General features: G+C 37.6%; 1 protein-coding gene across 1 annotated transcript in view; it reads left to right on the forward strand.

Annotated features, from left to right (window-relative positions):
• The first annotated feature begins 346 nt into the window (after positions 1-346).
• Positions 347-21,181, forward strand: part of LOC101794812 (transmembrane 9 superfamily member 2) — a 31,321-nt gene continuing 10,486 nt past the window's right edge. Inside the window, exons 1-13 of the mRNA XM_005023806.5 lie at positions 347-602; positions 1,068-1,135; positions 2,436-2,529; positions 4,222-4,349; positions 4,570-4,699; positions 6,888-7,015; positions 9,431-9,542; positions 12,012-12,091; positions 12,983-13,091; positions 16,631-16,763; positions 18,273-18,392; positions 18,566-18,623; positions 20,681-20,840. Of these exons, the coding sequence (XP_005023863.2) occupies positions 486-602; positions 1,068-1,135; positions 2,436-2,529; positions 4,222-4,349; positions 4,570-4,699; positions 6,888-7,015; positions 9,431-9,542; positions 12,012-12,091; positions 12,983-13,091; positions 16,631-16,763; positions 18,273-18,392; positions 18,566-18,623; positions 20,681-20,840 (1,437 nt within the window). The 5' untranslated portion in view covers positions 347-485. The remainder of the gene's footprint in view (positions 603-1,067; positions 1,136-2,435; positions 2,530-4,221; positions 4,350-4,569; positions 4,700-6,887; positions 7,016-9,430; positions 9,543-12,011; positions 12,092-12,982; positions 13,092-16,630; positions 16,764-18,272; positions 18,393-18,565; positions 18,624-20,680; positions 20,841-21,181) is intronic.

Below are 21,181 nucleotides of genomic sequence, written 5' to 3' on the forward strand. Positions count from 1 at the left end.
AGTTTTTCTCTGCTATGCAGGGGGCTAGAACCTGGAAAGAGGTTCTGGTATTAATCACTCATAGGAGGCTTTAGGAAAAAGAGCGCCTTTATATTTATCGTGAAACTGGAAATAAATAGGGAGCACTGCAGAAGGTGCAGCTGCGTGGAACCCAGCGCCAGCAGAGGAGTAAGAGAAGAGCAAGGAATAAAGCGAGCGTGGAAGGCGAGGAAGAAGAGAAATCGCTTCCCCCAAAACGCCCCGGAGCCAGCCCCGAGCTCCGTGAGGAGCGGAGCGGAGCGTCCGCGCCTCGCAGCGCCCTACCTCAAGATGGCGCCCGGCGCCTCACCCGGCAGCACGCAGGCGCCGCGGCCCCAACGCTGTGGTGACGCCGCCGCTGCCGGCCTCCGCCTGGGCTGGGGCTGCCTCCGCAAGGCGCTGCCGGGGGGGTGGGAGTCGGGGCTGCCGCCTCGCCTCATGCTGCCTTCGCCTCCTGAGGCTGGAAGATGAGGCTGCTGGCGGCCGGCATCTTGCTGCTGGCCCATCTCTGCACCGCCTTCTACCTGCCCGGCCTGGCGCCCGTCAGCTTCTGCGACGACGACAAGGAGAGCGAGGGCTGCAAGGTGAGAGAGCCCTGGCGGGAGGCCCGGCGGGGTTCCCCCATGGCCGAGCAGGCACCGAGGGGGCTTGATGGGGTTTCTGCGACTGAGGAACCCTTCAGGCATGAGCCCCGGCCGGTCCCTCTCGGGACGGACCTTTGCTCCGGGGAGTGACACCCGCCGCCTTCTCCCAGGCACACCTGGCGTTTCCCCCGGGAGGGTGGAATTCTCCCTTTCCCGCTCAATTTTTCAGTCATGACTGGAAAAAAAGCAAATTTCCCTTCATTGCTGCAGCCTCCTGTGGCGGCGGGGCTGCTGGGGGATGGCTGTGGCGTGGCCCGGCGCTGCGGTCGGGGCCTGTCAGAAGAGTGCAGGAACTGTGGCGTGCTGCAACTTTGGTTAGCTCCCGACAGCTGCTGATGCGCCTTGTGTTGGCCGTGCCTCTGATTTTGCAGATTTGTATTGTCATACTTCTCTTCTCCGTTTCAGTCGCTAATTGAGCTCTTTGTGAACAGACTGGACTCGGTTGAATCGGTCCTGCCATATGAGTATGATGCGTAAGTACACCACGACAGGCTTCCAGAAGCATTTGGAAAGTTTGTTTTCTGTTCTTAGTGCAGTGATACAACCCATAACACAAGTGCTCTTGTTTCCTGTAAGCCTTGTTTTGGGTGTACATAACGGATTGTTTTGGATGTACAGATAGCAGAGCAAATCCAGTGCTCATCAGCAGGACTAAAATGTGACAGTGGAAAGGATGAAAGCTAACCCTGTGCATCCTGACTACCTTCTGTTATTGTTAAAGATGAGACTGTTGAGTTTCTACAGGTTCTTTGCATTTGAGCTCAGTTTTAGACTTAGTATAGCCTGTTTGACACATTTGAAACTCCTTCCTATTTGTCAAATCCAGGAAGACAGGATCTTTGTGTTCTTTGTTTCTGGCAGCTAAAGTAATTGAAAGAAGAGTCACTGTTACTTTTCTTTTACTGCCAAAGCTCTGTATCTAATTTTTGGGTTTTATTTTCACTTTGATTCTTGTTGGTGAATACTATACCTATCTACAAAAGTACTTCTAGTAAGCAGTTATAGGCAATCAATAAAATTGTCTTGCTGTTTGATGTAGAAAAGAGAAACTTGCTGTTAATGTAGCTCTAATACTGTATAATGCAACAGTAGCAACGAGGCCACAGACCAGCTCAAAAAGTCAACAAAATCTCTATTTGCACTAAACTTTATGAAAGCCAATGAATTTAGGCCCACACATTGAGGAAAAGTACTTATTCAGCAAAGATAAGTGAATCTCTTTTTCTTAACCTACTGCTGCCCATGTTTAAATAATAAAGACACAGAATGGTTATACTTTCGCTCCAATTTTCAGCTGTTTCAGACTATTGAGTCAAAAAGAGTTGGCGAATGGCATTTGGCAGTGTGGAATATTAATATTGGAAGTACTTCTTGGGAATGTGTTTCATATTAAAGAGTCTTTAAGAACGGGGGGTGATTTTTATTATTTTTTTTTCCAAGAGAATGGACAGACTTTTTTTTTTTTTATGCGAAACATGATATTGTTTGTTTAAACTGTTACTTGAAAAGACTGGACTAAAAGCCATGTGTTTTGTTAAATATACTTTACCTTTGAAATACCTTGGTTGAAACTGACATCAAATAGGAATATTTCTATTTAATATATATAGAAGCACTTCTACTTTTATTAACAGCTGCAGGCCTACTGAAAGAAACATGAAAACTGCAATGCTTAGGGCAAAACTTAAGAAATTGTTTTAGGCTATTATTTACAATTATATGGTAATTAAAAATTAAAGGTTATCTTTTCTACTGTGATTTTTTTTTTCCCAGTTTTGACTTCTGTCAAGATAAGGAAGAGAAAAGACCATCTGAAAATCTCGGGCAAGTGCTGTTTGGAGAGAGAATAGCATCATCTCCATATAAGGTTGTTTCATCCCTTAAATACAATCCTGTTTAAATTTGATAGCTCTCTTTTTAATGGTTGTAGTCCGCTGATATAGCTGAAGACACGGCTGAAGAATTAATGATTTTGTGGGTTTTTTGGTTTTGTTTTTCATTTAAACTTTGTACAGTTTATAATAAAAATGAACAAAAAAAATCCTTCTGGTCCCAAAAGCATCCAAGGGTGACTAATAAAAGTTAGGAAGCTGTGAGCCAGTAATCACTCTTCCTTCCTGTTTCTCTATGATAAAGGAATCAAGAAACTAAGTAGTTCTTGAACAGCTGGGTATATAGCCTAGAGTGTTAGGTGATCTGAAATCATTTTTTGAGCTGTAATATAGGAGGCCACAAACTGCTGGTTCAGAAACTGTTTCACATACATCTTAGTTGTGCTATTAGGCAACTTCCAGAGTGGGAAGAGAAGCCAAGCTGGGGCTCATTTCCAGCTTTCCGTGCTTGTATACATTTAAAATCTGTTGTCTAAAACCAACATTTTCATTTTTGAAGCATGCCATTTGAAATCTTCCATAAAATAAAGATGTGCAAGTATTCTGTAGATTAGGTATTTTTCTGTCTTGTGTACTGTGTTACCAATGACTAAAAAGTAACATCTGTCAAGTACTGGCCAACCAGATTGGGAAAATTATTGGCAATAAAGGAGATACAGTCAAACTGTGCTTCTTAACACCTGAAAACTGTATGCTGTTCAAGTGTGTTTTCCAAACTGGGATTTGTTAGTGAAACCGAAAACTGGGCTATGCTTGTCTGTGAGGTTACTAGATAATCCAAATCTCTGTGAGAAAATGAGGCAGCAGAGTTTGAGTCTACTTCTGCTCAGGCATTAGGGACCTAGTCACACCTTTTCATGGGACTGTTAAGAAGGTGATGACTCCTCCCTTGTGTAAACTACTCCTAGAGGTCTCTCTCTCCTTTATTCTCTGAGCTAATGTAGTCATATGACTGCTAACCACAAGAAGCTTTTAAATACAAAGCATGATGTGTCATTTGGGCTTGATACCTGTAATTTAAGAACTGTAACAGTTATGTCTTTGAAATGGCTGTATACTACAGTAATTAAAAATGCCCTGTTATTGGTTATCACTTAAGCCTTAATAATGTTAGAATTTTCAGTCATGGTCTTAGTTATGTTAGCTCAGTAACAGGTAAATCCTAACTGGGTTAGAATACCAGTTTGATATACAAATGTGAGCATGTTAGCATTAGGTGGTGTCTGCCCTTGAAGCATAGACATTGTGCAACATGTTACATTTTTGGCAACGTTGTCTGATAACTTAAATCATGAGGGAAACACAGCTAAAATTAAAGCAGAACATTAAAAAAAAGATTTAGTTAAGTCTGGTGTAACAGATGATGAAACTGTCAAAATAAACTGTTAAAATAAGAAAGCAGTACCTTTTCTGCTGATTTTCAAATGTTGATCATCTGAAGGTAATTTATCTGGGCTGTTGTAGACTTTTAGCAACGTGAAAGGGGAATACAGTTTCCAGATATACAGAACTCTTGAAATTTAGTTAAAGCAATTTATTGTATGGGGAATTCTGCCTCAAACTTTCATGTCAGGGATGTATGTCAAATAAGTCAGCTTTACAGGAGAAGTCTGGACAGATTATTGAAGCAAAACTTAAATTGCTCTCTTTGTGTACTTTCATACCAGTTCACTTTTAAGAAGCAGGAAACATGCAAGAAAGTTTGTACAAGGTCTTATGACCCAGAAAACAGTGCTGATAGGAGCAAGCTGGCTTTCTTGAAGAAAGGAATGCAGTTGAACTATCAACATCACTGGTAAGCTGAAATGTGTGCTTGAGCTTTTTTCATGTTCCTTTTTTAGCATCACGTTATTTTTCTTCTAAGTGGTTGCTTTCTTCCTTCTTCTATCAGACTGTTGTCCTCTACTGTGCATCTTGTGGGTGCTACTGAAAACTGCATTACACGGATGCTAAATGTCAGTATGAAATAAGGTGCATATCTCCTGAGGACTTGTTCTTTGATAATTTCTTTATAGGATTATTGATAACATGCCTGTAACATGGTGCTATGATGTGGAAGATGGACAAAAGTACTGTAATCCAGGATTCCCAATAGGATGTTTTGTTACTCCAGATGGTAGAGTTAAAGATGCTTGTGTTATAAATGTAAGTGGTGGAACTTTTTTCTTTAGTATAGTAGATGTAATTTATTTCAGAGTTTTATTTTTAAACTTTGTTTTCCTGAAAAAGAATAGGTAGCCTTGTAAGTATAGTTAATATTCAGAATGTGGGAACTGAAAAAAACAGAATGGCTTCTTTTGTATGCAGTGTCTTTCTGATAGAAGTGTCCAAAAAGACACTTTGTTTGTTTGTCTACATGATGCTATAAAGTAACTGTTTTGATGTCTGAAAGCCTCAGAAAACTCAGAGTTTTTGTTCTGAAATGTCATATGTATCCATCTCCATACCTATTAATTCTGTGTCCACACAACTTGAATTGTGTCTGTGTGCAAGACCTTGTATGGATTTCGCATACAAGCTGTCTAGTGAAGATCCAGAAATGAGCAGCGCTCTAGTTGCAAAAGTTATGTCTAGCACAGTTTGCAACCTAAATATCTCAGGATTTTTCCCAGATGGCTGGAAGATAACACAGCTGTGTTAGAGGAAAGAATTATATTCACAACAGTTTGAAATGTGTCACTCATCCTGGGAGTTGTATGGTGAACTACTGCTGTTACATATATTAGTGATGCAGTTCTTCTGAGGTGGAGGACCACCTTCTTGAGAGAGCAGTTTGCTGTGGCTGTGCTCTGCCACATAACTTACTGCTTGTATGTAGAGCAGTCAATTTATTTGTATTAACATGTGATGCATTTATCATGCATGTTCACTTTGAAAATGGTCGGTGATTTGAATAACCTGCTGTAGTTAGGTGTTCATCTGTATTACTTTGTGATGTTATACTGCAGGGTTATTGAGAAGATTGATTTTATGTTACATTGATACTGCTGTCTTGGAAGCTTTGTGGTACATGGAAAATGTTTGTGGCAAAGTCAGCAACTTAAACAGTTTTATTTTTTTTATAGGATGAGCTTCATACGTAAGTGACAATGATTGAATTTCCTAGTGAGTGCTCAGGCAGCTTGTATGGTATATCCATGAAATGCTGCACACATTGGGTGTGCTAGCTGTGGTGTGGGTGTTTTGCTAGTGTAGCTGCAATACTTAGCTTCAGTTTTAGTCTGTAGTATCTCGTTGCAATGAGAATGTTGCAAAGCACAGCAGTAGAAGAAAGGATTGCTACCTTGGCAAATAAGAATATAGCACAGTGAATATGACTGATTTCTGGGCTGAGTTGGGCAATATCATTCTCCTCAAGAAGTATACCTAAATAACTATTTTGGAAGATGTAATTATCCCTTCAAAATGGGGCAGAAAAGAGGTTGTTATCGTGCAGTGTCAGAACTACCGTTCATCCTCACATTTATGTCGCTAACAAACTATATTACTGTCTCAGCCGCTAATTTAAATTGGAGGGAGAAGGTACCTAAAGATAGGGTTAGAGTATGATACAGGCATGATTCTAGTCTTCTTCTGGCAGTTAAAGATGAGGAATCCAGATAACTTTAGTGCAAGACACTTTAATGTTTTGCTGAGAGGGACAGGAGAGGAATATTTTATGGCAGTTGGAAAATGGCTAACATATAAAACCAAGAAAGGAACTTTAAACTTAAAAACTCAACTGGAAGTCCATCATTCTGGTCCCTTAATTCAAGTGAAAGTTATAGTTTTTTCTAAACAATGACAATTGTGGGAAGAAAGGAAAATTCAAGTCAATTTGAATTGACTCAGGTATCTACTGATCTACTGTGATTTTTTTTTTTTTTTAATATGAACTTTATATAGTTCTTCAGTTCCAAGTTCTAGAAGGATATGGATGACAAAGCAGAATAGCTACTGAAAGTGAAAGGTACTTTTTTGAAGCAGAACCTATTTTGTCAGCTTCAGTAGTTGACAGGTAGGCTGTATGTCGGGCAGGGAGCAGTGGCAAATCTGAATTACTGGCAGCTTGAATAAGATCTTTGAACTTGTTTTGGCAGCTTTGTGCAAAAATAGTGTCATATGCTTTTATATCTTAATAGAAACATGTGATGCTTTAACTATGATGTGGGTATTATTTAGATAACATGCTACAATGTACTGTTTAAGAAAATGTGTATGTATTTTATACAAGCATGTAGAAAAATGTTTTTTCCTGCTCCTTTTTTGGACAGTAGTCTTATTCTAAAATTCATGACTGCATTGCGCCCTCTCCTGCTGGAAGTTTCTTAAGCTCTTGATGATATTTTTTTAGTCAGAGTTTAACAAGAAGAACACTTTCTACCTCTTCAACCACGTTGACATAACAATCATGTACCATAGTGGGAAGGATGAAAACTGGCCTGGTGCAAGACTGGTGATGGCACGACTGAGACCACAAAGGTAATTCTGCATTAGAGCAGCAAGTTCTAGTACTGAGGAATCTATCAGTAGTTGCAAACTTTGAAATGATGTTTGGTGTTACTAAGTTCTGAGGAACCAGTTATTTTGAACTCTGGTAAAGTTTTCAGTATACTGGTTCACAGCTGGAACTGTGTTTGTAAAAAGCAGTTCCATGACTGTAAATGTCATATAACTTTGCTTTTCAGATGTTCCCCGAAGTCCATCCTGATTGGAAAAACTACTTTTGTGAAGTCTTATAACCTGACACAAACAATAGAAGCATTCTCATGTTTATATTCATTTGCATATAGCTGTGCATATCTTTCCTTTCTAAAACATGTTTTAGATACGTAAGACGCATCCGTTAATTGATTTAAAGTTTCCCTTGTCATCTCTCTTACTTCTGCTGCACTGCACCCCATATGTGCTCTGTACAAAGGTACAGATACACTTTATATATACATACTATATTTGTACAGATATACTTTTTCCTGCGTTAGTTTGAATACTGAGGTTCAAGTGAAGTATCAAGTTAATACTGCCATTCAAAACAGCAGAATATCTGAGAAGACTGACTTATCTTCTTATAAGTAGCTTTTTGGTTTCTGCACTAGTAGGTTGACCAAGAAAGGAGATGCAAGAATTCAGAGGTTGGACTGAAGTGATTACTTTGGCCTATTGCCAGTTTGCTCATGCATAGTTAATACTTATATATATTTGAGAACTGCAGCTCAGTCTTCCCCTTTTCTATAGGGATTAAGTACGTTCTTAAATTACGTGACTACAACTTCTCAAATTATACAGATGTGTACGACCTGTGTGGAGATTTGGGTGTAGTTTTTTTGTTTTTTTTTTCTTTCTGTTGCTATGGCACGGTGTAATTTTAGTGAATTATACTTGCTATGCATGTTTATTCCTTCCATTTTCCTCTGCTCCCAGATGGTGGCAGGAAGATTCTACCAACCTTCTCCATTTTTGTTTAATGCTTTATTGGTTGCATCCTGAATGGTTCAAAAGTAAGAGAACTTGATTGTAATGCAAACCACAAGGGGGCACAGTTAGGTTGCACATAACCTTAATTTTGTCATTCTCTGACGTGATGTTTTGCTTGGTGCTTTGCTTCAACCTTTAGCCTCTCCCAGTGGGGAGTATTTGAGGCTGGAGCACCCTAGACTGTTCATGGAAGTTGTATTACCTTGTAGCTTGACTCAGTTGTTGTCATGTAATAATGCATATAAGGAATAATTGTGTAGCTAAGCTGGGTAACTACATCTTGATTGAGAGGATGTGAGAGGGAAACTATTTTCCAGTGTTAGAGAAGATTTACAGGAGAAAATTCAACCAAACTGTAAGGTTTCTTTGATTTTGTGCTTCTATAGCTGTAGTAAGGTGCAACAGAGAAGGGTTTATGCTTTTGAACTGTAGAATGTTGTTTGGAGTTGTTCTATATTTTTCTGAGTATTAAAGACTGAAGAGAGGTGACATTAGACTACTTGTATAGGAATGGAAAATGAAAAGGTTTACACAGTCACTTCTGTTGCGTTTAAAAATAAATAAAAGGCACCCACAAATCCACTAAAAATAAAATATACAACCTTCCCCTAATGACACTTGAGGGAAAATAAGAATCTGTGGGAGACTGATAAAGTTTCCATCTTCCTTGTTGACAAGCATACATGTATACTGATGTTAAGTCCCTCATCAATAACATGGTCTTGTTTAAAATGTGGAGGAGAGGTATGATGGCAGAGAAAGGCGTATTTCATGTTAAAACTTACCTTCTTACCAGGTAAAGATCTTCAGGTTTCATGGCCCAGTTAATCATGCAGCATATTAGTTTAGGACTAGGATGCTGTTCTAATATGACAAAAAAAAAAAAAAAGTGGGTAGGGCGAAACTATATCTCCCATAGTTTTGGAGGTCTTAATTTCTTGTCTCTCACATACCTGGCAATCCTGAGTGTACCTATAATGTTCTCAAGTGCCCAAAAGTCTGAACATATATTAACTGAAGATAGTGTTCCAAATCCCTGGGATGCTTTCTAGGGAGACTTTAACTCACTGCAAGTGCTGGTAAGAAATAGTATTCAGCTCTGCTGTAACTCTGAAGTTGTTACAGAAATTATGAATAATGATGCCTAATTATATACATGTATTTCTTTCATATTATCTGTAACTACAAACATAAGAGATAATAGAGGTATCTCTGAAAATCTTTGGCCTTTAGTGGTAGAAGCAAGGAAAAGCAAGTTCTCAAGGAAGTTGAATAGCTGATTCAAAATTATATACAGAGCTCTTCCTGTTCTTTTTTTTCCCCATTAAAAACCCATTCTGATTACCCTTAAAAAGAAATTGTGAAAATTTCTGCTGTTGATTAGATGTAATTTTATTTTATTTAACGATATTTTTTCCTTAGTTACAAACATACAGATGAAAACAACTTAAGCTGTGAAGGTCCACCCATGGAGATTCCTGGAGAATTCAACAACAAACTGAATTTGATCTATACTTACTCAGTGACATTTGAAGTAAGTATTGAATCTGTTATATGTAATTCCCCAAAAGTACAAACCCAGAAAAACCGGATAATTTGCAAAGAGCTGTAACTGGGCTAAAGCAGTGTAAACTCCATAAGGATGATCTTGTGAAGCATTTTTCCCCAAAACTATGATGTTTCTATTGCTGTAGTTGCAATTGACAATTGCATTGCTGTAGTTGCAAGTGACACTTGGAATATGTAGAGACCTTTTGCCTTCATCCCCCTACCATCATTACCATCGTTCTGATTCTGTATTCAAATATCCTCAAATTTTATTTGTAACTGCAATCTTTGCTGTCTTATTGAGAACCAGATCTCTTGGTATTAGAAAACAAACGGAAAAAATATAGACTTCAGTTTTGCCCTGTTTTATTCAATCTAATGACTTTCTGTTAGTAATAACTTAAAGAGTTCTGTTCCTTGAGTTATACTGCGTCTTTCAGAGTTTTTTTGTCTGATGGTGCCATGCTTTCATTTGGTAGCTTTTTTTTTCTTTTTGAGTAGTGGGCCATTTGTCTTTTAGAGTATTATGCTTTATTCAGCCTGCTACAACTTAGTCAGGAGGAAATCTGACTTTCTTGCTACTGTGTCTTTACCACAGCATGGAAAGTGAGCCTCCTCTGGGGGTGAGAATAACAGTGGTTTGAACTATTGCAAACCTTTGTGCCTCACTTCCAGTCTGTCCTGAAGCCATGGGTATTCTTCTGATGTAAGACACTGATCTTAAAGGATTTGGCTTGACCACCGGCTTATTTTGCATAGGCAGTCAAGTCACCATCATGTGGTAACAGCTTTCGTTGTACCAAATGGAATTTGATTTGAACCAGAGATCTTGAGGTGCAAGGCTCTATATGCTATTACTTTTCCTTTGAGACTCTCTGATTTTACTACATGATTGAGCCTCCTGTCTATTAACATTTTTGTGTAAATTTTGATGATGAATTGCAGTGTAGACTTGCAATGTGCACTTTGTCCTGTTATAGATGCAATGTGTTAGGTGTTTGGGCTATTTACTCTCTTTTTCTTGGGAATAGAGCATGTAAGTTTTAACAGCTGTTGGTTCAGATGCTTCCAGCAGATGGCACTCAAGGCACTTCAAAATTGACTTTTCTATTTTATCCATTAGCTTTGATTTGGAATGAAAGAAAAAATAAAATATATCAGGCATTATCAATAGTTTCAAAATAAATTAAAAGGGTAGTATTCATCTGTGAAAAATATTTTAAAAGAGGAGAACATTAGTTTCAGTAATCTTGAGTACATAAACAGGTAAAATGCATTTATTGCCCTTTTTGATATGAGAGCTGATTTCTGATGAGAAAACTTTGGTGTCTGTTCTAATTCATTATAAAAGGCCAAGTATTCAGCTTTGTGTGTGTGTGTAAAGTTACAATTGTGTCTCACATGTTTAATACACGAGTGTACAGAAGTATAAGCATGCGAGCAGTTTGATACTCAAATAACAAACTTTAAAATCACCCTTCTGGAACATCTATTATCCTTTCGCTACTGATCAACTACAGATTGTGCCAGTAAAGAGTAACTTGTGGCAATTTCAGCCACTTAGTTGTATTGGTGCAATTCATTGTAACTTTTTTTTTGATCCAGAACACGACTTGAAACTTAAATCCTAGGTCATTGTCAGTATAGTCTAAATTTTGATAATTAACTGTACAGTTTTGTCATCTGGTAAGGATGCTAAGAAATTCGTATGAACTTCACACCAGTCAGGAGACAGAGTTTGGTAGCAGGACAGCAAATGTACCTTCCATGAGACTAGCTGGTGGAGGATAAGGCTTGGAGGTCAGAAGAAGTTATCGCTTGTACCGCTTTAACATGAAGCATCTAGAGGAGGAGATAGGAGAGGATGGAAGTCTCTTTTGAAGAGGAAACTTGCTGAAAGATTTGTTCTTATATCCTTCAAAGGGAAAACAGAAATCAAAGTCGTCAGTGGGTATGTTGCCAGGAGTGGAAAATAGTCTGTGTCATATACCATTATGGCAGGGAGCAAGAAAGTTTGTGCTAAACACATTAAAGATGATGAGAAAGGGAAAAATCCAGGGGAAACTAGAAACATGCTCATAAGGTGTGTTGAACAAAGTTTAAGATTCATGTCATGTGTTATGCTGGGAATATCTTGTAGCAATGGCACGATTGTATTTGGGAGTTGCAGGCAGCTACATAGCAAATCATGGGAAGATGAGGCTTAGTGAAGTCCCACTTGAAGGTGGAAGGCATGAATAGGAGATTTCAATAAATGAAATATTCTTTGAAAGGCTCAGGAGATGAAAAGAATTATTAATGCACAACGGAGGTCTAACATCCAGGGCTGATACCAAGCTTAGATATTAATGCTGAGTGGAAGGTTTCTGGAAGAGATTGTGTGTGCTTATTTCTTCTCAGAGACTGCAACAAACTTGTATTTGTCTCTATTAATTGCTATTTAATTTCTTTATAGGAAAAGAATAATATTAAGTGGGCTTCCAGATGGGATTACATTTTGGAGTCCATGCCACACACAAACATCCAGTGGTTTAGGTATGACTTACATTTATGCAGTGAATAACCTTGCTGGGGAGCACAAAGTTTTCTTATTTGTGCTTCTAGAGATACATAACTTCTGCTGTGGTAAAACAAAGTCTGTAAGTCTTCAGGCAAGTAAACTTTCTTGTTTTCATATGTGGAGTGACTTATCAGTCTTGCATCTCTTGGGAGCAACCGTAGTATTGCATTTCACCAAAGGAATGCAACATTAGTGTCCAAAAAGAAGGCAACCTTTATGGTCTTACTTCATCTCCATTTTGTAAAACTTCTGAGAAGTTGCTGCTCTGCAATGTTATTGTTACTGACTTTTTCCATTTGTGAAGTAAGAGGTACATATGTGCACTGCATGTTTTGTACAGAGCAGCTGCAAACAAAAAAAAAAGGGCTGCTTTTATGAGTAAAATACATCAAGTAAGTATATGATTTATGTTGAAATTATAATGTTGTGCAATATTAAGTGTTTGAAAAGGCTGATCACATTAAATATGTATCCAGAAAATACTAACTGGCATGATGTAGATTTGATGGGTTCATACATGTAAAATCAGCTTTGAGAGCTGTATCTGTTTCACTAGGAAAATACCTTTGGAGCCATATAAAAAGGAAGATAAAGAAATGCAATATGTAACTGTCTTGAGAATTAACAACATAAATAGTATTCTTGCTTCTGTCTCCTAAGAAGTCTTAAAGGTACACAACTTAAAAAGGTGTATCTTCTCAGTATGAGAAAGTACTAAAAGGCCTGACGGAATGTCTTGTCTAATATCTGAGTATCTGAGGCTATTCCTATTGACTTGAGCTGTACATGTGGTTTTGAATTGGAGTGCATGTCCTGAAACCTGAATAAGCGGACTGAAAACGGACTTTTTTTTTCTTTACCTACAGTATAATGAATTCCCTCGTAATTGTTCTCTTCTTATCTGGCATGGTGGCTATGATCATTCTGAGGACCCTTCATAAAGATATTGCAAGATACAACCAGATTGACTCTTCTGTGAGTAAGATTTACAGCTTTTGTATATGTAAGCATGTTTTCTGGCAATGGGGGTATCTCTCAAATAGTGTATACAATATGAAGAGATGTATAACTATCTAGAATTTGAAACATGATAATTTATCTGGCAATTAAAAATAGCTTTATTGCTATTTCGTCTCTCCTAACGGAAGGAATAAATGGGCAGATATGACAGTCATACTTCTTTGTGTCGTTTTAATAACTTTTAATATGCAAGGACAGACTTCAGCTTTAGGAAGTATGTGGAGTGATTCACAGATTTTTTCTTTTCCTAGTGAAGAAACTCATTTTTAAAACTTAAGTCCCTTTGTTCCAAAGTCTTAACAAAGGAAAGCTGGTGGTTTTATTTTATTTTTAACATAGATTTTCACAGCATAGCAACAGCCACAGGATACAGTGTAGACATTGAAAAGCTGAAGGAAAGTGTTCTGTCAGTGGTTCACCATCAGGAGGTATCAATTGCTCTGAGTCCTATGACTGCATTATGGAGTCAGTCAGGATGTACAGAGGGTAACATGTCACTGATCTAAGCAGCCAGTAATGTTCTTTATGGAATCTGCATCACTGGAGATACCAGTGCAATCTGGACATGGTTCTGGGTAACCTGCTCTAGGTAGCCCAACTTGAGCATGGAGGTTGGACAGGATAACTTCCAGAAATCCATTCCAACCTCAGCTAGTCCGTGAGTCTATGACTGGCAACCTGGGATTATACAGAAGATTCCTTGTTAGTGCAGCCCTGTTTGTACTCATGTTACACAGATTTAGCACAGGAGCTGTGCTGTAATTGTTGTAGGTATATGTGCAGCACAGAAACAAAGATTTTGCTATCCATTTGGCATGTTTTCTTTCTAAAAATGTGTTTTAAAGTTTGAACAGCCAAACTTGTGAAGAGTAGATATTTTTATTGATAGCTGTGTTTTCCCCTCTTGATGAGAGATCAGGCTTAAAAACTACTGCAGACAGGTATTTTGTCTATCTGAAGCTGCAATAAGAAGCTCCTTTGTTGTAACTTTTCCAGTTCCAAGGTGGTATTTTTTGTAGTAGTTTGTCAGTTAGCGTGTCCAGAAAGCAAACTCTCATAAGAAATATCATTCTATGCATGTAAGGTAATCGAAATGTAAGGTAAGCGAAATCCTTTAAAAGTAACAGTTTGTTTTTTATTTATTTATTTTGCTATAACTAAGGGCTAATAATGGAGTAAAATTAACATGAGGAACAGTATTTTCTTGCTAAATGTAACAGGAGAGATTCTGATTAACATAGACTAATACAAATTTATGTTGCCTTCTGTCAGTGGCTAGGAAGTGTGATGGAATCATATACTTCCTCTCTACTGAGGAATTGTATTTTGTGTGCAGCATGACTTCAGTACATTTCCAAGTAGTCTCTAGCTGTGTTAGAACTACTTGGTGTATGCAACTGTTTATTTTGCTAATACAATTATCCTTGTAATCTCTGTGTCAAACTGAACCTGGTTTGTGTGACTAAAGCTTGTTGCTGACTGCCTGAATCTGTTACAAGTTCTTCTGAAATATTTACCCCTTCAGAATGGGAAAGGGGCAAGTCTCTACGGTGGCTTGCTACCCTGGAAGAGAATATAACTGATGGTGAGGGGGAAAAAAAAAAGACTTGACCAGTTGACTGAGAGTGAAAGACTGAATGAAAATTTACTCTTTCTAATCGGTAGAAGTGGTATTTGCAAGCCAAAGATGAGAAGTAATGTCAGATACTACAAAGGTTTGAATTTGCACTGTCGTTGCTGTCTATCTGGATAAAAAAAAATACTTTAAATGCACAAAAATGTTTAATATTGAAACTAAAACATCTGAAAGTACTTTTATTCTTCTGTGTTTTTGATATTTAATGTCTTTTGTTAATGCAAATGCAGACAGTAATTAAAGTGGAAGAATTTTTCCATGTTCTTTAACTGCTCGTTTTTATGAAGCTCCTGTTTGATCTCTCAATTAAATCATGTTCAATATCTTATACTGTGTTGTCTTTTTATTAGTTGGTCATTCTTAATGTGATAAAGAGTGAGACTTTTAAAAGTTTGATTAGTTTTTATGGATAACAGCAGGGATAGGTCCAACTTTCAAAAATCCACTTTTTTGTATTCTAGCCAGTGTAAGAGACTTAAAGATCTGTTGTAGTTCAAGGAGCTGATTTTAAAAAGGTGTGAAATAATGGTGCAAAAGAGGGTCCAGTCTGAGGAAGATGCAGTGAATGAGATTAGTAATCTCACTTAGGGAATGCTGGTGGTTCACTGGAACACTTGAAGGAAGAGAAATGTATGGGCCATGCATTCCAAACTTGCACAACATTTTCCTCATTTTGTCAGGAAAACAGATAAAGATTTAGCTTCAGATGGTAACCTTTTACATTCTTTCATTCTTTGCAGTTACCTGAGAAAAATCTTCCTTCTGCCTTTACTTCCTTATCTTCTGAACTTCAACTAGTTATGGTGACTTAAAAGAAAGTGTGGTTTTCATTTTTCTTTAACTAAACAAACCTTTACTGGAAGAGTACTGATGTGTTGGAATTATACTGAGATACCTGGTATCCCTTTCTTTATGGGCATAGTTACAATCAGTGTTATCTTGTGTTTAAGAGACATTTCTCAATTTTTAATATACCAGACTTCTGAGAGTAATTTCTAGCTAACAAATGCAGGCAAAAGTATCAGCATAAGGAAGACAAAGATAAGATGCTTTGTGTCATTCACTGGTTTGGTCTGTATTCTTTGTTGCACCACGTCTTGCATGCCGTGATTTTGGTGTTTAAACAGTCCAGTGAACTATATGCAATTCGCTTGGGTTGAATGAAACCTGGAGCTTTTAACTGTATGAGGAAGAGAGTAGTCTTCTTGAGTGGTTGTTTGCTTGCAGTTGTGTGTTTAGGTTTTGTTTTCTGTGAGGGGGAGGTATTTGTTTTTAGCAACTTCATTGAAAAGCTGTATTCTTCAGCAGTGGTTCCTTAGTACCAATGGACTAAGGATTCCTCCCTCCCCCCATGCCATCCATCCATTCACTTCTGTCAGTGGGACAAAGAATGTTTGTACTTGCCCCTAGTGAGTCTAGGGAGCAGACTTTCTTCTGGAGTACAGGGAACAGACCACTTAATCCTTTTCAGTATTGTCATTGAGACTGATATGCTTTGGAAGAGAAAAAAAAGAAAAAAGCTTAGCTTGAACTACATTGAAATGCTATAATCCAAGTTAAATTAAATGAAATGTTTTGGTTTGGTTTAAATTTAGAATGATGTTACATGGTTTGGCTAATTGCACTTTGTTTTTTCTTGCTCTGAGATGAGGATTTTCTTGATAAATCCTGCCTTTTTCTTTCACTGAACCATTAGGGGGTTATAAAAATCAATGAGTGATGAATCAGATGCAATTAGTCTGTCTCTAGAACTAAGCTGGAGGTTAATCAAACTCTAAATATGTATTTCACATCTTGTTTCTGTTAATTCACTACTGCGTTATGTATTTTTGCTAAAGACATTGTTGATTTTGTACAGGAAGACGCCCAAGAGGAATTTGGCTGGAAGCTGGTTCATGGAGATGTGTTTAGACCTCCAAGGAAGGGAATGTTACTGTCTGTCTTCTTGGGCCAAGGAACACAGATTTTCATTATGACATTTATTACTTTATGTAAGTAACTTTTTAGTTTACTAAGGTGATGTGTTTGTAGTGCAATAGTGTAAGAAAGTTACAATGTTTTTACACAAATATTAGAAGCCTTCTTTTGTAAGTGAAGTCCTTCCTTTAATAAAATAAAATATCACTGCTATTTCATAACAGTAATTTAGATAGCTTCAGTAATGTTACTGGAAATTATCCTGTTTAAAACGTTGTGGTACCTGGACCAGTTCAGATTCTTCATGATTGCAGTATTGAATCTTCCCTGTTACAAGCTTTCTTAAAAACAAAACAACAACAACAAAAAAAACACAGTTTGTCATGGTGTAAATTATCTAAGGATCCAGTTATGCAAGTTCAAAGACGTATAATCAAAGCTTTAATGTTCTCAGAACACTTTCTATCTAATACGTTTGACACAACAGCCTGCAGCCATGCAGAAATAAGAGCTAGAATGCATGCCGATGAAATAATACTGACATAACATTGAGATAATGACAGCCTGCAATAAATAACTAGACATGTACGTGACTTTGGTACCTGTCACAAGTCAGTGTTTTATTATGTTATCTATAAAACTTATTACCATTCTTTTTTCTTTCATTTTTTTTGGATTTTTCTAGACATCATGGTCTTTCAGTGCTACCACAGAACAACTCTTCTTTTTTCTATTCATTAAACGATGCTGTAAGATTAATATAAACTTCACATTATTTTCTTTGTGGGTTTGTTCTTCATTGTTGATTATAGCTCTTTTTAACTTACTTAACCGTGGTAGTTTTCTGCCCAACCAGAGTGCATAGAAATAATTTTTTCTTTCTGCTACAAACAAAACTTTCTGCTAGAGACCACTAAAACTCATTTTCTGAGTATCTCGCTGTGCAGGCCTCTATAATTACTTTGAACTCAGACAACTTTTTTTTTTGTTTGTTTTAATAGACAGGTCTATTTTCAAGGTAATGCGTTCTTGAGATAAGCGTTGTCCATCGTGGTGGCTGAGTGCTTTCATGGTATTTCAAGCAACTCACTTAGTCTTTCATCTCCATGTTTGTTTGCCTTTTAAGATAGAAATAAACTTAGCTCTGTCCAATTTTTCGGCATCTCCAGACCTACTGTTCTCACATCTGCTTTATGGTGCATACCAAACTTCTCTTATTACTTACCACGTGTGAGTAGCGGCCATGCGTGTTTACAGGAGAAATGTAGGATGTTGGAAGCAGGCTTCTTCAAGCTGCATTGTGGTTCAAGTTCATTGCTTGTCTCTGGGGAGGGGTGTTGCTTTTTAGTCTGCTGGCTATGAGACTCTTCCTGTAAAGGTTGACGTGGAAATAATGCTTTGTTATGAAGGAAACATTGATGGTAGAGGTACTGTCATATGTACTCTCATACTGTATAAGAGAACTTATACGTGTAGTCTCCATCTGAATATCTGGTGGTGGAAGGGGGTAAGCCTGTACTCTGATATATGTTACAGGAGAATCTGATGTTTCAATGAATATCTAAATCTCTTTGTATCTTTAGTCCTAGCTTGCCTTGGTTTTCTTTCTCCTGCCAACCGTGGTGCTTTGATGACCTGTGCAGTTGTACTGTGGGTCTTACTAGGAACTCCGGCTGGTTATGTGTCTGCTAGAATGTACAAGAGTAAGTAGAAGCATTTGTTTAATGTGGCACAGCAGGTTAAACTCAGAATTGCTGAGCTTAATACTTCTAACTGGAGCTCATGTCTCAGACAATAAACCTGCTTCGTGCTGCCCTGCTGTAAAACAGTTGGAAAAAGTCTACACCTTGAAATTGTTTTTACTTCTTCCCCTCAGCGTTTAGAGGCGAGAAGTGGAAGACAAACGTTTTGCTTACAGCTCTGCTTTGTCCTGGGTAAGTGCTTCCCCTTGGTCTTAAAATTCCTCTTACCTTAGAATTCTTTTGAGTGACCAGTTGAAAAATGTTGCTTAGGAAGTTAACTTCGGCAGTGTAGCTCTGTTTTAATAGGCAGTCGATCTTAAGCCAAAACAGATCTAAGAATTTGGAGAAGTTTAGTATGCTTCCAGGTGAGAATAATGCAGAGATTCTCTAACGTTGTAAGCCTTTATATAAATGTAGGTAATGTCCAGTTTCTGAGATTGCTGTGGTTGTGTATAACACTATGGCCAATGCTGTTGTGCTTGGGAAGAGTGACAGTTCTCCTACCTTTCCTTTTCTCGTAGCTCTCAAGACCTTTTGTGAGAATTAGGTCAGTGAAGAAAGGGAATAGAAACTAATTTCTTCTGCAAGTCTTCTGTATTTCGTGGTTTCAACTTTGGCTACATGAAGTTATCCTTTGACAAATGCCCTTGGCAAAAGTTAAGGAAAAGGTTATAAATTTTTTAAGGTATTTCTGCCAAAAAAAAAGTATAAGTTGATTTCAACTAACATAGAGCTTCATCAAATGAAATGTAATGTGTTCGATAACAACTGAGTGTAGTATTTCTGAGATCTTATTTCTAAACAAAATGTGCTTCAGTCTCCCTGCTGTCATTTAGATATTATCTTGAGAGAGAAGAGACTATTTATCGGTGGAAGAAATATTGTTGTGATCATTTAAACTCCCAAATAAATTAAGTTTCACAGAGGAAGTAAAATGATTGGGGATGGTAAAATAGGAACAGATGTCTTGATTATGCTATGCTAGTTCAGTGAATTTGCATAACATCATAAACAACCTAAGGCACTTAGAGTCTCAGTAGACTGATGGGTTTTCATATATGCAGGTTGTTGTTTTTTTTTTTTCTAACTTTGGAGGGGGTAAGTGGGGTCTGCATGAAAAGCGTGGGCAGATTATAAAATGGATTTATTTTTTATTCAACAAGATGCATACACCGTAGGTAACTTTGAATGTGCTTATTTAATATGTCTATTCCCCCAAACAGTTTTGGCAAGTGTAAGGCTTCTTCTGCCTGCCTATTAATCTAGTCACACCCTCCTTCCCCTTTGTTTCTTAATTAAATAGAGTGGAGTGTGTATGCTTGCTTAAGGGTAGAATAAATTCTGCCTTGGAAACCCTTTTTTAACAAAATACAGAGAATGGTGCATTTTGCTGTGGCCCTTTCTGAGGCTGAATCCTCGTGAATTCAGAAGATTCAGAACACTGGACAGTGGGAATTCAGTCAGGCTTTTAAATGGGTTTCCCTTGTAGAACGTTAGAATGTTTTGTATTACTTTCAGAATGGGATGTTTGAAATCATCATTCATCTTGGAGTTGTTTTTCTAAGATGTTTAGAAAATAAGGAGTATGCACTCAATGTGGGAGGAAAGAACAGGTCTGTAGATATGCCATAACTGATGACATATTTATTTAACTTCTCCCAAAGTGTGAGCTACTGAACTGCGTAACTTCATGAAGTGTTAATAAAAAGGCTCTCAAGAGATCTTCCCCATAACAATCCATCCTTCTGCAATGTTGTAGCGTGGTATATGTTTGTTGTGAGAGTGACGTGGCCTCCTAATTACGAGATTTTTCTATCACTGAGTATGTGTTGTTTTTTGTTTTTTTTCAGAGAGAATTTACTGATTAGAAAGGACCTGTGTAAAGGAGTTAAAGACTGGCAATATTAGGAAAGTTGATTTGGATTTGAGATTTTTTTATTTTTATTTTTTTAACTAGTCTTTTAGCATAGATTTTATAATGGAATCTTTCTGTTACTTTGTTGTTTTATGTGTACTATCTTTAGTTAGTGGCTTTACCATAGATACCTGCACTAGAGGCATTGGATGTTGCAAGCATTTTTATATCAACTGCACTATTGCTGAAAGTAAATAGGACTGTTAGAGAATGAAAGATTGCAAGAAGCAACATTTTTCTTATGCAGGCCTTTAGCTGGCTTGGTTTTAATACTAACTGATATTTATTATTTCCCGAGTGTTTTTTTATATTATCTGTTGTTTTTGTTTTTCAGAATTGTCTTTGCTGATTTCTTCATTATGAATCTCATCCTGTGGGTAAAAGGATCCTCCGCTGCCATCCCTTTTGGTACCTTGGTTGCTATCCTAGCCATGTGGTTTGGAATTTCAGTCCCACTAACCTTTATTGGTGCATATTTTGGCTTCAAGGAGAAGGTAGGGCTCTTTGAATACATTTTTGAAATACACTTGTCTTCTGCAGCTGAGCCATTGAATCCCTAATACAAGAACTGGTTTGACTGAAATACAGCCCTGTGACTGAAATGATGTTTCAGTTTCTCATGATTTGAAACTGTATATGTGCTCATAAAAAAAGCTGCACCAAACTTTTTTTCTGACTACTGGAATCAGAATTTGATAGTGCTCTTGTAGAAGTCTTAAGCGCTTGTTTCTTTTACTTAGTAGCACTTCACCCTTTTCAGTTTTGAAGTAAATTCAATTTGTATTTCTGTAGTTTGAGATAATGCCAGGCAACTAAGTTTTATTTTATTTTTTTT

This window comes from Anas platyrhynchos, chromosome 10, assembly GCF_047663525.1.
Source record: "Anas platyrhynchos isolate ZD024472 breed Pekin duck chromosome 10, IASCAAS_PekinDuck_T2T, whole genome shotgun sequence".
Taxonomy (NCBI): Eukaryota; Metazoa; Chordata; class Aves; order Anseriformes; family Anatidae; genus Anas; species Anas platyrhynchos.